We start from the raw sequence: 15,726 nt of genomic DNA on the forward strand, positions 1-15,726 counted from the left end.
AACGGTGGCCATTGTAAATATTAACTATCCTCCTCTAGTTTCTATGAATCTTCTTAGGCCCAAAAGAGGCTTATTGTGCCAAGAGAGGAATTTAATATAGAAATATATAAAATGGAGGTTCTTTTTTTTTTTTTTTTTTTTTTTTATTGCCCAGTATCTATAACACTGTGTGGAGGATTTGATTATGCTCTGGGTTAATGTAAAGCTGTTATTGTTTGTTTCTTGTCAACTCTGTGTATGGTTCTTTATACATGTTGTTTACAATTTATAACCTCAATAAAAAAAATCTATTTATAAAAAAAAAAAAAGTTACTGTCCCTTAAATTTATACAGACACTTTATTTCTTTAACAGCAGGGCAGCAATAAAAAACTCTTATATCAACTCAGAATTTAATTGTGACAAAAAAAAACGTTACTGTCCCTTTAAATTCAAACAGACATTTTATTTCTTTAACAGCAGAGCAGCGGCTCTACAGAAAAAAACAGGCAACCTTCACACCTCAGCAAGCTCTGCTGAAGTGCCTACCTGTCCTGCTGGCTGCCGGAATCAATAGTAGATAGCGATCCGGACTCCAACCACAGCTGCACCAGCCGGCTCTAGAGATCGCTGAACCGTCCTCTGAGGAGCTACGCAACGGATATTCAGCATCTGGGACACACAGGAAGCAGAAAAGGGCGTGCAAAGAAATGTCCTTGCCGCTTCAGAGAAGCCCGCCCATCGTGGGCTTGGATAGCTGAATCTCCCAGTCGCCATTAACATCCCTTTAGGGAAAAATATCCCAAACACAGATACTTATACACTCCAATTAAACGGAGCCTCCATATATCGTCCCCAGTGCCTGCATAACTGCCATACAATGACCCATTAACCCCTAATAGGCTGATTGTATAAAATCCCAAACAGAATTAACTGTCAAAGTGCCAGGATTTCCATTTTTCTTTCAGAGAATAAAAATTGTCACTTATCTCAATGTAAATCTGCCTGGCAGCAGGACAGCTCACCTAATTTGAGAGGGCTTCCTCCCTCACATGGACCTGTGAAAAGAAGACTGAATAATCTTAATCAGGCTTTCAAATTAGGGCAGCAATAACTGATTGAGAGGCACAGTAGGGATTATACCTCACAAGTTCCCAATTGCTTAAAAGCCACCACTGCTCTACTGAAGAGACTGACATGGGCTACTGCTAAACCCTAGGAGGAAGCAGGACAATCTTGCTCTGCTTCAAAATAATAAAATCTTGATTGAAGAATCTTTTTTCAGACACCTAAACCTTACCACCTCCTTGCTTTTCACGTACGCAAAGAGAATGACTGGGGTTGGAGGGAAGGGAGGTAATATTCCCAATAGTAATTAGAGATGATCCGTGGACTCACCGTGTCATTAGAAAGAAAAATACATTACACAAAATAACAAATTATCAAAAATAATAAAAATTATTCCTATTCTAATACCCATTTAAAAAAACCAAAAAAACACCCCAGAATAAAAAAACTAATCTAGAATAAACTACCAACAGCCCTTAATAAGGGTCTTTTGTAGGGCATTGCCCTAAGTTAAACAGCTCTTTTACCTGAAAAAAAAAGACAAAGACCAACTAATATTACAAACCCCCACCACCCCCCCAACCCACAAAATAAAAAAAAAACCTATCTTAAAAAACCTAAGCTACCCATTGCCCTTAAAATTGCATTTAGCTCTATGCATTGCCTTGAAAAGGGCATTTAGCTCTTTTTCAGAAAAGCACTAACCCCCGAAGATACAGTTTTTAAAGTCCCGCTTGAACGATCTTCATTATTGGCAGCAAAGTCCTCATCCAGGCGGCGAGAGGTCTTCATCCAGGCGGCCTCTTCTATCTTCATCCAGGCTGCATCTTCAATCTTCATCCCGGCGGCGCGGAGTGAGTGCATCCTGAAGACATCCGGTCGCAGCTGTACACTGAATCTTCAATGAAAGTTACGCGATTCAAAATGGCATCCCTTGCATTCCTATTGGCTGTTCAAAACAGCCAATAAGATAAGAGCTTCTGAAATTCTATTGGCTGTTCAAATCAGCCAATAGAATTTCAGTAGCTCTCATCCTATTGGCTGATTTGAACAGTCAATAGGATTTCAGAAGCTCTCATCTTATTGATTTTGGAAATTCAAATCAGCCAATAGGAATGCAAGGGACGCCATTTTGAATCGCGTACCTTGCATTGGAGATTCAGTATACGGCGGCGACCGTATGAAGAGGATGCTCCGTGCACCATATCTTCAGGATGGACCCGCTCAGCGCCGCCGGGATGAAGATAAAAGATGCCGACTGGATGAAGATAGAAGAGGCCCGCCTAGATGAAGGTCGTTCAAGCGGGACTTCAAAAACTGTAAGTGGATCTTAGGGGGTTAGTGATAGGTGTTTTTTTTTTTTTAGTTTAGGGTTTGGGCTTTTCTTAAAAGAGCTAAATGCCCTTTTCAGGGCAATGCAAAGAGATAAATGCCTTTTTAAGGGCAATGCCCATACAAATGCCCTGTTCAGGGCAATGGGTAGCTTAGGTTTTTGTTAGATTTAGGTTTTTTAATTTTGGGGGGATGGTTGGGTGGTGGGTTTTACTGTTGGGGGGTATTTTGTATTTTTTTTACAGGTAAAAGAGCTGTTTAACTTAGGGCAATGGCCTACAAAAGGCCCTTTTAAGGGCTATTGGTAGTTTATTGTAGGCTAGGGTTTTTTATTTTGGGTGCGCTTTTTTATTTTGATAGGGCTATTAGATTAGGTGTAATTCTTTTTTTATTTTTGATAATTTAGTAAGTTATTTTTTGTAATTTAGTGTTTGTTATTTTTTGCAATTTAGTTTGTAATTTTTATAGTAGTGTTAGGATTTTTTAATGTGAATTTTAGTTTTATTTAATTGGTAGTTAGTTTAATATTAAATAGTTATATTAGTTTGTTAGTTTAAACTTAGTTTTTTTAATTTGCTAGGTAAGTTTTAATTGAATTTAAGATAGGGAAATTGTAATTTTAATATAAAGTTAGGGGGCGTTAGGTTTAGGGGTTATTAGTTTAAATGAGTTTATTTTGGTGTGGGGGCGTTTGCGATTTAAGGGATAATAGTTTAATTTAGTATATTTCGTTGGGGGGCTTTCGGTTTAGGGGTTATAAGGTTTATTATAGTGGCGGCGGTTTGTAGGGCTTAATAACTTTAGTATAGTGGGGGCACTGTGGGCAGACGGCAGATTAGGGGTTAATAATATTTAAATAGTGTTTTCGATGCGGGAGGGCGGCGGTTTAGGGGTAAATAACTTTATTATAGTGGTGACGATCTCGGGGAGCGGAGAAATAGGGGTTAATACATTTTATTAGTGGTGGCGATGTCGGGAGCGGCAGATTAGGGGTTAATTACTTAAAAATAGTATTTGCGATGCGGGAGGGCCTCGATTTAAGGGATAATAGGTAGTTTATGGGTGTTAGTGTATTTTGTAACACTTTAGTTATTTGTTTTATGTAACCGTTTTGCAGCGTAAAACTCATAACTACTGCTTTTAGTTTGCGAAACGGCTAAAAGGCTTGCGGTACAGCTATACTGACAAGACTTGTGCTGTTTAAACGCTGAAATGACCATTTTTTCAGCGTAAAAACACAAACGCAAAACTTGTAATCTAGGTGATTGTTAATATCTTCTTCTTTGTATCAATGTTTCATTTCTTTCTTTTTTTTATTTAAAATTTAAAATAAGTGAACTGATAATTGATATTTTTAGATACATTCTTCTTTAATAACCATAACTATTTTACTGTTTTATGCTTATAGCGTTTCTTGTTTCCTATTTGCTTTTCCCTCAATAAAGAAAAAAAAAATTTAGCTTGTCATTTATATAACGGCATTCTACTTCCAGCTGGCTACTGTCTCTTCCAGTATTTGCTACCCATGGGTTTTCCTTTGAACTCTTTACCTGAAGCATCCTTTATTCCTGTGCTATTGACTTTGGCCGGTGTCTCCTAATTTGTCAAAATTCTATTGCTCTACCTTCTGGTTGCATTAGCTCTCAAGATCTGTTTATCCAACTTCACATTTTGGGATTTATTTGTGTTTTTTTCTCAGGAATTCCTCAGGAATTAGAGATAAGAATCTCTGTTTATTAATAACATCCAAGTAGAGGATATGACATCCAGGTGGATGACATGAGAATTCTGCATATTAGTATTATCATTTATTTGTATAGTACCACAATACTCTGTAGCACTGGGTACAAAAGCAGGGGTATACAGTGACAAAGATTGGTGGTGAGATAAAAAAATACATAAGAGACTAAGCAAGACTAGTACAGGAAGAGAAGGGCTACAGTCTATAGGTTTGGGGTAGTTTGGCTTGTAGCTGAAAAACAGTTTAGAGAAGAGATGGTAAACCTTTTGAATATGTGAGTTTTCAAAAAAACGCCTAAAACTATACAAGGTTGATGGAGTGAAGCTATTGAATGCTTTATAAGTTAGGGTTAATATTTTGAATTGTATTCTAAAAAGTGTATGGGAATCTAGTGTAGGGATTTGCTGAGTGAGACAGCCAATATAGATTAGAGACCTAAGTGAATGAGCCTATCTGCCCAGCTATGACTATGGGGAGAGTGTGTCCAGGAAGGGGATAATAGCACCTTAATCCTATACTTCTACAAGGGCATAAAGTTACACTAAATGAATCCCCAAATCGAATGATTGAACTGCACATGCGCGCATTTATTGCCAGCAGCAAAATCTGACAGGACAACTTCCTTGTCAGAATTTCCTACCTCTCAGTGCGCCTGCTGCTAATTACATAATCGCATTCAACACATTCCTTTTTAACACATGTGGAGTGCGATTACGTAATACAGAGCATGCAAGGTATAAACCATGAGTTGATGTAGAAATAACAAACTAACTAGTGCTAAGATAATACTGAATTACAAAATGCTTACCAGGGCTCTCTGAGAGGGAGAGCTTAGCTTGCTATAGTAGTAAATTCGATTGTTCATTGCTGAAGCTTCTGATGTAATTCTTGGTGGATCATCATTTATACTGGTAATGTAAGAAGGTTCTATGTGAAAAGGTCTAGGGAAACAGAAAGAAAAACAATCAATAGAAAAAATAGTGCTGAATATTCAAACACACACCTATATATTTTTTTATAATATTTAATATAATAAATGTACATGCACAAAAAATAATCATAATAGGTTTACATGAAACCCAAACATTTATTTTTATAAATATTCAGATACAGCACACAATTTAAAACACATTTATAAAAGATACTTCATGTAGAAAGCTCCTTTATTTGTTTCAATTGGTCGCCGTTCTTAGCTGGTACAGCTGAGCACGGCTAAAAAAAATATAAGAGGTGACGTTTTCAGCTGTACCATGGGCGCCAAGCCGGATTTACCTGCAAAGGAGTATATTACATGAAGTGAAAGCACATGGCCAGTACCACATAGATGCAGAGAAAGTAATGGTGTTGTGTACAGAAACAGGTTGAAACAGTACTCCCAGGATACATTGCAGCAAACATATTTGCATGTGATGATGTCACAAAGGCAGCCTGCCAGTCTGCTGTAAATTAAAAAACAAATTGAATGTAGTATTTTCAGCAGTACTTACTAACATATATTTTTCTAGTCTGCTGTAAGTTCACAAGCATTTTCATCTGTCTTGATTGCATGCAAAAGAACTGAGCCAAACAGACATTTTGCAGAGTATCACTGCCATTATAGCTGCACAACATCAGCTTCAGCACACAGATGGCATTTTAACAACTTAGCATTTGTTATCAAGCACTTTCCGAGAAATACATTTTGTGCATACCAGGTATCTGAACAGGGTGAAAGAGCGATCCTCAGTCCAATAATTTGAACATACAGTATTACAAAACTTAAAGGGACAGTATACACTCATTTTTAAATAACTGCATGTAATAGACACTACAATAAAGAATAAGTTGCACAGATACGGACATAAAAATCCAGTATATAACTGTTTAAAACCTTACTTAGAAGCTCTTAGTTTAGCTCTGTTGAAAAGGTAGCTGGAAAGCCCATTGCATATGAAAAGACCCTTTACACAAACAGGATACATTGCAGCAAACATATTTGCATGTGATGATGTCACAAAGGTAGCCTGCCAGTCTACTGTTAGTTCACAAGCATTTTCACCCGTCTTAATTGCATGCAAAAGAACTGAGCCGAACAGACATTTTGCAGAGTATCACTGCCATTATAGCTGCACAACATCAGGTTGAGCACTCCGGTGGCACAGATGGCATTTAAGCAACTTAGCATTTGTTATCAAGCACTTTCCGAATAATACATTTTCTGCATCCCAGGCATCTGAACAGGGTGAAAGAGCGATCCTCATTCCAATAATATGGACATAATACAAGACTTAAAGGGAAACTCAATCAAAATTAAACTTTCATTATTCAGATAGAGCATGCCATTTTAAACAACTTTCCAATTTACTTCCATTAACAAAATGTGCACATTCTTTTTATATTTAAACTTTTTGAGTCACCAGCTCCTACTGAGCATGTGCAAGAATAAGTGTGTATGGCTGATGGCTGTCACATGGTACATGTATGCATTTGTGAATGGCTGATGGCTGTCACATGGTACATGTATGCATTTGTGAATGGCTGATGGCTGTCACATGGTACAGGGGGAGTGGAAAAAGACATAACTTTTAAAATTGTCAGAAAAAAAAATCTACTCTTTTGAAGTTCAGAATAAGTGCTATTGCATTGTCTTGTTATCTTGCATTTGTGGATTATGCAAATCTACTGTGTTGACTGGTCCTTTAAAAGCACGTGGCCAGGACCAGGGGATGCAGAGAATGAAAGCATGTCAGGCTAAGAAATCTATTATTTACAAAGAATAATCAGGGGAAAGCGCGAACGCAGTCCCCCACTACCACAAATTATGCAGTCGAGTCTCCCACATCTGGGGAAATCGCAAGGGTCAACACAACGGAGTGCAATGGATGAGCCTCACCCTGGGAGAACCACCTTCATGATCATGGTATCTCCCCTGCCAGGTAAGTATGAGTTGTAGCGTCAATCGAGCGGGTCGCTGCTCCAGCGCTACTTGCTTAACATAAGGGAGCTTCCGTTCCTCGGCGCTCCGCTGACCAGAGAGACAAATTTCATTCCAATGCCTCCTCCTGGCTAAATAGGCAAGCCCTCAAAATCTTTCACTATGAAAATAAAAAACTTTCATTAAACCGTGCATTCAAGAAGCAGCACTCCCAGGATACATTGCAGCAAACATATTTGTCACAAAGGTAGCCTGCCAGTCTGCTGTCAGTTCACATCACCTGTCTGATTGCATGCAAAAGAACTGAGCCGACCTGAGCACGTGGCCAGGACCACAGAGATGCAGAGACTGAAACGATATCAGGCTAAGAAATCTATCATTTACTATGAATAATCAGGGGAAAGCGCGAACGCAGTCCCCCACTACCACAAATTATGCAGTCGAGTCTCCCACATTTGGGGAAATCGCAAGGGTCAACACAACCGGAGTGCAATGGATGAGCCTCACCCTGGGAGAACCACCTTCATGATCATGGTATCTCCCCTGCCAGGTAAGTATGAGTTGTAGCGTCAATCGAGCGGGTCGCTGCTCCAGCGCTACTTGCTTAACATAAGGGAGCTTCCGTTCCTCGGCGCTCCGCTGACCAGAGAGACAAATTTCATTCCAATGCCTCCTCCTGGCTAAATAGGCAAGCCCTCAAAATCTTTCACTATGAAAATAAAAAACTTTCATTAAACCGTGCATTCAAGAAGCAGCACTCCCAGGATACATTGCAGCAAACATATTTGCATGTAATGATGTCACAAATGCAACCTGCCAGACTGCTGTCAGTTCACATCACCTGTCTGATTGCATGCAAAAGAACTGAGCCGACCTGAGCACGTGGCCAGGACCACAGAGATGCAGAGACTGAAACGATATCAGGCTAAGAAATCTATCATTTACTATGAATAATCAGGGGAAAGCGCGAACGCAGTCCCCCACTACCACAAATTATGCAGTCAAGTTCCCGCATTTGGGGAAATCGCAGGGGTCAACCCAACCGGAGTGCAATGGATGAGCCTCACCCTGGGAGAACCACCTTCATGATCATGGTATCTCCCCTGCCAGGTAAGTATGAGTTGTAGCGTCAATCGAGCGGGTCGCTGCTCCAGCGCTACTTGCTTAACATAAGGGAGCTTCCGTTCCTCGGCGCTCCGCTGACCAGAGAGACAAATTTCATTCCAATGCCTCCTCCTGGCTAAGTAGGCAAGCCCTAAAAATCTTTCACTATGAAAATAAAAAACTTTCATTAAACCGTGCATTCAAGAAGCAGCACTCCCAGGATACATTGCAGCAAACATATTTGCATGTGATGATGTCACAAATGCAACCTGCCAGTCTGCTGTCAGTTCACATCACCTGTCTGATTGCATGCAAAAGAACTGAGCCGACCTGAGCACGTGGCCAGGACCACAGAGATGCAGAGACTGAAACGATATCAGGCTAAGAAATCTATCATTTACTATGAATAATCAGGGGAAAGCGCGAACGCAGTCCCCCACTACCACAAATTATGCAGTCGAGTCTCCCACATTTGGGGAAATCGCAAGGGTCAACACAACCGGAGTGCAATGGATGAGCCTCACCCTGGGAGAACCACCTTCATGATCATGGTATCTCCCCTGCCAGGTAAGTATGAGTTGTAGCGTCAATCGAGCGGGTCGCTGCTCCAGCGCTACTTGCTTAACATAAGGGAGCTTCCGTTCCTCGGCGCTCCGCTGACCAGAGAGACAAATTTCATTCCAATGCCTCCTCCTGGCTAAATAGGCAAGCCCTCAAAATCTTTCACTATGAAAATAAAAAACTTTCATTAAACCGTGCATTCAAGAAGCAGCACTCCCAGGATACATTGCAGCAAACATATTTGCATGTGATGATGTCACAAAGGTAGCCTGCCAGTCTACTGTTAGTTCACAAGCATTTTCACCCGTCTTAATTGCATGCAAAAGAACTGAGCCGAACAGACATTTTGCAGAGTATCACTGCCATTATAGCTGCACAACATCAGGTTGAGCACTCCGGTGGCACAGATGGCATTTAAGCAACTTAGCATTTGTTATCAAGCACTTTCCGAATAATACATTTTCTGCATCCCAGGCATCTGAACAGGGTGAAAGAGCGATCCTCATTCCAATAATATGGACATAATACAAGACTTAAAGGGAAACTCAATCAAAATTAAACTTTCATTATTCAGATAGAGCATGCCATTTTAAACAACTTTCCAATTTACTTCCATTAACAAAATGTGCACATTCTTTTTATATTTAAACTTTTTGAGTCACCAGCTCCTACTGAGCATGTGCAAGAATAAGTGTGTATGGCTGATGGCTGTCACATGGTACATGTATGCATTTGTGAATGGCTGATGGCTGTCACATGGTACATGTATGCATTTGTGAATGGCTGATGGCTGTCACATGGTACAGGGGGAGTGGAAAAAGACATAACTTTTAAAATTGTCAGAAAAAAAAATCTACTCTTTTGAAGTTCAGAATAAGTGCTATTGCATTGTCTTGTTATCTTGCATTTGTGGATTATGCAAATCTACTGTGTTGACTGGTCCTTTAAAAGCACGTGGCCAGGACCAGGGGATGCAGAGAATGAAAGCATGTCAGGCTCAGAAATCTATTATTTACAAAGAATAATCAGGAGAAAGCGCGAACGCAGTCCCCCACTACCACAAATTATGCAGTCGAGTCTCCCACATTTGGGGAAATCGCAAGGGTCAACACAACCGGAGTGCAATGGATGAGCCTCACCCTGGGAGAACCACCTTCATGATCATGGTATCTCCCCTGCCAGGTAAGTATGAGTTGTAGCGTCAATCGAGCGGGTCGCTGCTCCAGCGCTACTTGCTTAACATAAGGGAGCTTCCGTTCCTCGGCGCTCCGCTGACCAGAGAGACAAATTTCATTCCAATGCCTCCTCCTGGCTAAATAGGCAAGCCCTCAAAATCTTTCACTATGAAAATAAAAAACTTTCATTAAACCGTGCATTCAAGAAGCAGCACTCCCAGGATACATTGCAGCAAACATATTTGCATGTGATGATGTCACAAAGGTAGCCTGCCAGTCTGCTGTCAGTTCACATCACCTGTCTGATTGCATGCAAAAGAACTGAGCCGACCTGAGCACGTGGCCAGGACCACAGAGATGCAGAGACTGAAACGATATCAGGCTAAGAAATCTATCATTTACTATGAATAATCAGGGGAAAGCGCGAACGCAGTCCCCCACTACCACAAATTATGCAGTCAAGTTCCCGCATTTGGGGAAATCGCAGGGGTCAACCCAACCGGAGTGCAATGGATGAGCCTCACCCTGGGAGAACCACCTTCATGATCATGGTATCTCCCCTGCCAGGTAAGTATGAGTTGTAGCGTCAATCGAGCGGGTCGCTGCTCCAGCGCTACTTGCTTAACATAAGGGAGCTTCCGTTCCTCGGCGCTCCGCTGACCAGAGAGACAAATTTCATTCCAATGCCTCCTCCTGGCTAAATAGGCAAGCCCTCAAAATCTTTCACTATGAAAATAAAAAACTTTCATTAAACCGTGCATTCAAGAAGCAGCACTCCCAGGATACATTGCAGCAAACATATTTGCATGTAATGATGTCACAAATGCAACCTGCCAGTCTGCTGTCAGTTCACATCACCTGTCTGATTGCATGCAAAAGAACTGAGCCGACCTGAGCACGTGGCCAGGACCACAGAGATGCAGAGACTGAAACGATATCAGGCTAAGAAATCTATCATTTACTATGAATAATCAGGGGAAAGCGCGAACGCAGTCCCCCACTACCACAAATTATGCAGTCGAGTCTCCCACATTTGGGGAAATCGCAAGGGGTCAACACAACCGGAGTGCAATGGATGAGCCTCACCCTGGGAGAACCACCTTCATGATCATGGTATCTCCCCTGCCAGGTAAGTATGAGTTGTAGCGTCAATCGAGCGGGTCGCTGCTCCAGCGCTACTTGCTTAACATAAGGGAGCTTCCGTTCCTCGCCGCTCCGCTGACCAGAGAGACAAATTTCATTCCAATGCCTCCTCCTGGCTAAATAGGCAAGCCCTCAAAATCTTTCACTATGAAAATAAAAAACTTTCATTAAACCGTGCATTCAAGAAGCAGCACTCCCAGGATACATTGCAGCAAACATATTTGCATGTGATGATGTCACAAAGGTAGCCTGCCAGTCTACTGTTAGTTCACAAGCATTTTCACCCGTCTTAATTGCATGCAAAAGAACTGAGCCGAACAGACATTTTGCAGAGTATCACTGCCATTATAGCTGCACAACATCAGGTTGAGCACTCCGGTGGCACAGATGGCATTTAAGCAACTTAGCATTTGTTATCAAGCACTTTCCGAATAATACATTTTCTGCATCCCAGGCATCTGAACAGGGTGAAAGAGCGATCCTCATTCCAATAATATGGACATAATACAAGACTTAAAGGGAAACTCAATCAAAATTAAACTTTCATTATTCAGATAGAGCATGCCATTTTAAACAACTTTCCAATTTACTTCCATTAACAAAATGTGCACATTCTTTTTATATTTAAACTTTTTGAGTCACCAGCTCCTACTGAGCATGTGCAAGAATAAGTGTGTATGGCTGATGGCTGTCACATGGTACATGTATGCATTTGTGAATGGCTGATGGCTGTCACATGGTACATGTATGCATTTGTGAATGGCTGATGGCTGTCACATGGTACAGGGGGAGTGGAAAAAGACATAACTTTTAAAATTGTCAGAAAAAAAAATCTACTCTTTTGAAGTTCAGAATAAGTGCTATTGCATTGTCTTGTTATCTTGCATTTGTGGATTATGCAAATCTACTGTGTTGACTGGTCCTTTAAAAGCACGTGGCCAGGACCAGGGGATGCAGAGAATGAAAGCATGTCAGGCTCAGAAATCTATTATTTACAAAGAATAATCAGGGGAAAGCGCGAACGCAGTCCCCCACTACCACAAATTATGCAGTCGAGTCTCCCACATTTGGGGAAATCGCAAGGGTCAACACAACCGGAGTGCAATGGATGAGCCTCACCCTGGGAGAACCACCTTCATGATCATGGTATCTCCCCTGCCAGGTAAGTATGAGTTGTAGCGTCAATCGAGCGGGTCGCTGCTCCAGCGCTACTTGCTTAACATAAGGGAGCTTCCGTTCCTCGGCGCTCCGCTGACCAGAGAGACAAATTTCATTCCAATGCCTCCTCCTGGCTAAATAGGCAAGCCCTCAAAATCTTTCACTATGAAAATAAAAAACTTTCATTAAACCGTGCATTCAAGAAGCAGCACTCCCAGGATACATTGCAGCAAACATATTTGCATGTGATGATGTCACAAAGGTAGCCTGCCAGTCTGCTGTCAGTTCACATCACCTGTCTGATTGCATGCAAAAGAACTGAGCCGACCTGAGCACGTGGCCAGGACCACAGAGATGCAGAGATCAGGCTAAGAAATCTATCATTTACTATGAATAATCAGGGGAAAGCGCGAACGCAGTCCCCCACTACCACAAATTATGCAGTCAAGTTCCCGCATTTGGGGAAATCGCAGGGGTCAACCCAACCGGAGTGCAATGGATGAGCCTCACCCTGGGAGAACCACCTTCATGATCATGGTATCTCCCCTGCCAGGTAAGTATGAGTTGTAGCGTCAATCGAGCGGGTCGCTGCTCCAGCGCTACTTGCTTAACATAAGGGAGCTTCCGTTCCTCGGCGCTCCGCTGACCAGAGAGACAAATTTCATTCCAATGCCTCCTCCTGGCTAAATAGGCAAGCCCTCAAAATCTTTCACTATGAAAATAAAAAACTTTCATTAAACCGTGCATTCAAGAAGCAGCACTCCCAGGATACATTGCAGCAAACATATTTGCATGTAATGATGTCACAAATGCAACCTGCCAGTCTGCTGTCAGTTCACATCACCTGTCTGATTGCATGCAAAAGAACTGAGCCGACCTGAGCACGTGGCCAGGACCACAGAGATGCAGAGACTGAAACGATATCAGGCTAAGAAATCTATCATTTACTATGAATAATCAGGGGAAAGCGCGAACGCAGTCCCCCACTACCACAAATTATGCAGTCAAGTTCCCGCATTTGGGGAAATCGCAGGGGTCAACCCAACCGGAGTGCAATGGATGAGCCTCACCCTGGGAGAACCACCTTCATGATCATGGTATCTCCCCTGCCAGGTAAGTATGAGTTGTAGCGTCAATCGAGCGGGTCGCTGCTCCAGCGCTACTTGCTTAACATAAGGGAGCTTCCGTTCCTCGGCGCTCCGCTGACCAGAGAGACAAATTTCATTCCAATGCCTCCTCCTGGCTAAATAGGCAAGCCCTCAAAATCTTTCACTATGAAAATAAAAAACTTTCATTAAACCGTGCATTCAAGAAGCAGCACTCCCAGGATACATTGCAGCAAACATATTTGCATGTGATGATGTCACAAAGGTAGCCTGCCAGTCTACTGTTAGTTCACAAGCATTTTCACCCATCTTAATTGCATGCAAAAGAACTGAGCCGAACAGACATTTTGCAGAGTATCACTGCCATTATAGCTGCACAACATCAGGTTGAGCACTCCGGTGGCACAGATGGCATTTAAGCAACTTAGCATTTGTTATCAAGCACTTTCCGAATAATACATTTTCTGCATCCCAGGCATCTGAACAGGGTGAAAGAGCGATCCTCATTCCAATAATATGGACATAATACAAGACTTAAAGGGAAACTCAATCAAAATTAAACTTTCATTATTCAGATAGAGCATGCCATTTTAAACAACTTTCCAATTTACTTCCATTAACAAAATGTGCACATTCTTTTTATATTTAAACTTTTTGAGTCACCAGCTCCTACTGAGCATGTGCAAGAATAAGTGTGTATGGCTGATGGCTGTCACATGGTACATGTATGCATTTGTGAATGGCTGATGGCTGTCACATGGTACATGTATGCATTTGTGAATGGCTGATGGCTGTCACATGGTACAGGGGGAGTGGAAAAAGACATAACTTTTAAAATTGTCAGAAAAAAAAATCTACTCTTTTGAAGTTCAGAATAAGTGCTATTGCATTGTCTTGTTATCTTGCATTTGTGGATTATGCAAATCTACTGTGTTGACTGGTCCTTTAAAAGCACATGGCCAGGACCAGGAGATGCAGAGAATGAAAGCATGTCAGGCTCAGAAATCTATTATTTACAAAGAATAATCAGGGAAAAGCGCGAACGCAGTCCCCCACTACCACAAATTATGCAGTCGAGTCTCCCACATTTGGGGAAATCGCAAGGGTCAACACAACCGGAGTGCAATGGATGAGCCTCAACCTGGGAGAACCACCTTCATGTTCATGGTATCTCCCCTGCCAGGTAAGTATGAGTTGTAGCGTCAATCGAGCGGGTCGCTGCTCCAGCGCTACTTGCTTAACATAAGGGAGCTTCCGTTCCTCGGCGCTCCGCTGACCAGAGAGACAAATTTCATTCCAATGCCTCCTCCTGGCTAAATAGGCAAGCCCTCAAAATCTTTCACTATGAAAATAAAAAACTTTCATTAAACCGTGCATTCAAGAAGCAGCACTCCCAGGATACATTGCAGCAAACATATTTGCATGTGATGATGTCACAAAGGTAGCCTGCCAGTCTGCTGTCAGTTCACATCACCTGTCTGATTGCATGCAAAAGAACTGAGCCGACCTGAGCACGTGGCCAGGACCACAGAGATGCAGAGACTGAAACGATATCAGGCTAAGAAATCTATCATTTACTATGAATAATCAGGGGAAAGCGCGAACGCAGTCCCCCACTACCACAAATTATGCAGTCAAGTTCCCGCATTTGGGGAAATCGCAGGCGTCAACCCAACCGGAGTGCAATGGATGAGCCTCACCCTGGGAGAACCACCTTCATGATCATGGTATCTCCCCTGCCAGGTAAGTATGAATTGTAGCGTCAATCGAGCGGGTCGCTGCTCCAGCGCTACTTGCTTAACATAAGGGAGCTTCCGTTCCTCGGCGCTCCGCTGACCAGAGAGACAAATTTCATTCCAATGCCTCCTCCTGGCTAAATAGGCAAGCCCTCAAAATCTTTCACTATGAAAATAAAAAACTTTCATTAAACTGTGCATTCAAGAAGCAGCACTCCCAGGATACATTGCAGCAAACATATTTGCATGTAATGATGTCACAAATGCAACCTGCCAGACTGCTGTCAGTTCACATCACCTGTCTGATTGCATGCAAAAGAACTGAGCCGACCTGAGCACGTGGCCAGGACCACAGAGATGCAGAGACTGAAACGATATCAGGCTAAGAAATCTATCATTTACTATGAATAATCAGGGGAAAGCGCGAACGCAGTCCCCCACTACCACAAATTATGCAGTCGAGTCTCCCACATTTGGGGAAATCGCAAGGGTCAACACAACCAGAGTGCAATGGATGAGCCTCACCCTGGGAGAACCACCTTCATGATCATGGTATCTCCCCTGCCAGGTAAGTATGAGTTGTAGCGTCAATCGAGCGGGTCGCTGCTCCAGCGCTACTTGCTTAACATAAGGGAGCTTCCGTTCCTCGGCGCTCCGCTGACCAGAGAGACAAATTTCATTCCAATGCCTCCTCCTGGCTAAATAGGCAA

The 15,726-nt window shown here is 42.2% G+C and overlaps 1 protein-coding gene and 13 non-coding genes across 16 annotated transcripts in view; all 14 read right to left on the reverse strand.

The window, feature by feature from the left end:
- The window catches only part of SLC38A9 (solute carrier family 38 member 9), a 246,550-nt gene extending 241,389 nt beyond the window's left edge, over window positions 1-5,161 (reverse strand). For all 3 annotated transcript variants that reach the window (XR_008400608.1, XM_053701283.1, XM_053701285.1), the window contains exon 1: window positions 4,928-5,161. Coding sequence is in view for 2 of the 3 variants with exons in the window: in XM_053701283.1 (XP_053557258.1) it covers window positions 4,928-4,984 (57 nt within the window). In the remaining variant the exon portion in view is untranslated. The remainder of the gene's footprint in view (window positions 1-4,927) is intronic.
- Window positions 5,162-6,879: 1,718 nt separating this feature from the next.
- LOC128650552 (U1 spliceosomal RNA) lies at window positions 6,880-7,042 on the reverse strand. Its single transcript, XR_008400846.1, has one exon. It is a non-coding gene; the product is annotated as a U1 spliceosomal RNA (small nuclear RNA).
- Window positions 7,043-7,427: 385 nt separating this feature from the next.
- On the reverse strand, window positions 7,428-7,591 carry LOC128650510 (U1 spliceosomal RNA). Its single transcript, XR_008400807.1, has one exon. It is a non-coding gene; the product is annotated as a U1 spliceosomal RNA (small nuclear RNA).
- Window positions 7,592-7,988: 397 nt separating this feature from the next.
- On the reverse strand, window positions 7,989-8,151 carry LOC128650537 (U1 spliceosomal RNA). Its single transcript, XR_008400832.1, has one exon. It is a non-coding gene; the product is annotated as a U1 spliceosomal RNA (small nuclear RNA).
- A 397-nt stretch (window positions 8,152-8,548) lies between these two features.
- LOC128650512 (U1 spliceosomal RNA) lies at window positions 8,549-8,712 on the reverse strand. The gene has a single exon (XR_008400809.1). It is a non-coding gene; the product is annotated as a U1 spliceosomal RNA (small nuclear RNA).
- Window positions 8,713-9,724: 1,012 nt separating this feature from the next.
- Window positions 9,725-9,888, reverse strand: LOC128650532 (U1 spliceosomal RNA). The gene has a single exon (XR_008400827.1). It is a non-coding gene; the product is annotated as a U1 spliceosomal RNA (small nuclear RNA).
- Window positions 9,889-10,285: 397 nt separating this feature from the next.
- On the reverse strand, window positions 10,286-10,448 carry LOC128650538 (U1 spliceosomal RNA). Its single transcript, XR_008400833.1, has one exon. It is a non-coding gene; the product is annotated as a U1 spliceosomal RNA (small nuclear RNA).
- Window positions 10,449-10,845: 397 nt separating this feature from the next.
- LOC128650544 (U1 spliceosomal RNA) lies at window positions 10,846-11,010 on the reverse strand. The gene has a single exon (XR_008400839.1). It is a non-coding gene; the product is annotated as a U1 spliceosomal RNA (small nuclear RNA).
- A 1,012-nt stretch (window positions 11,011-12,022) lies between these two features.
- LOC128650514 (U1 spliceosomal RNA) lies at window positions 12,023-12,186 on the reverse strand. The gene has a single exon (XR_008400810.1). It is a non-coding gene; the product is annotated as a U1 spliceosomal RNA (small nuclear RNA).
- Window positions 12,187-12,572: 386 nt separating this feature from the next.
- On the reverse strand, window positions 12,573-12,735 carry LOC128650539 (U1 spliceosomal RNA). Its single transcript, XR_008400834.1, has one exon. It is a non-coding gene; the product is annotated as a U1 spliceosomal RNA (small nuclear RNA).
- Window positions 12,736-13,132: 397 nt separating this feature from the next.
- Window positions 13,133-13,295, reverse strand: LOC128650540 (U1 spliceosomal RNA). The gene has a single exon (XR_008400835.1). It is a non-coding gene; the product is annotated as a U1 spliceosomal RNA (small nuclear RNA).
- Window positions 13,296-14,307: 1,012 nt separating this feature from the next.
- LOC128650553 (U1 spliceosomal RNA) lies at window positions 14,308-14,471 on the reverse strand. The gene has a single exon (XR_008400847.1). It is a non-coding gene; the product is annotated as a U1 spliceosomal RNA (small nuclear RNA).
- Window positions 14,472-14,868: 397 nt separating this feature from the next.
- LOC128650551 (U1 spliceosomal RNA) lies at window positions 14,869-15,031 on the reverse strand. Its single transcript, XR_008400845.1, has one exon. It is a non-coding gene; the product is annotated as a U1 spliceosomal RNA (small nuclear RNA).
- Window positions 15,032-15,428: 397 nt separating this feature from the next.
- LOC128650520 (U1 spliceosomal RNA) lies at window positions 15,429-15,592 on the reverse strand. Its single transcript, XR_008400816.1, has one exon. It is a non-coding gene; the product is annotated as a U1 spliceosomal RNA (small nuclear RNA).
- Window positions 15,593-15,726: the final 134 nt, after the last annotated feature.

Source organism: Bombina bombina, chromosome 2, assembly GCF_027579735.1.
Source record: "Bombina bombina isolate aBomBom1 chromosome 2, aBomBom1.pri, whole genome shotgun sequence".
Classification (NCBI taxonomy): Eukaryota; Metazoa; Chordata; class Amphibia; order Anura; family Bombinatoridae; genus Bombina; species Bombina bombina.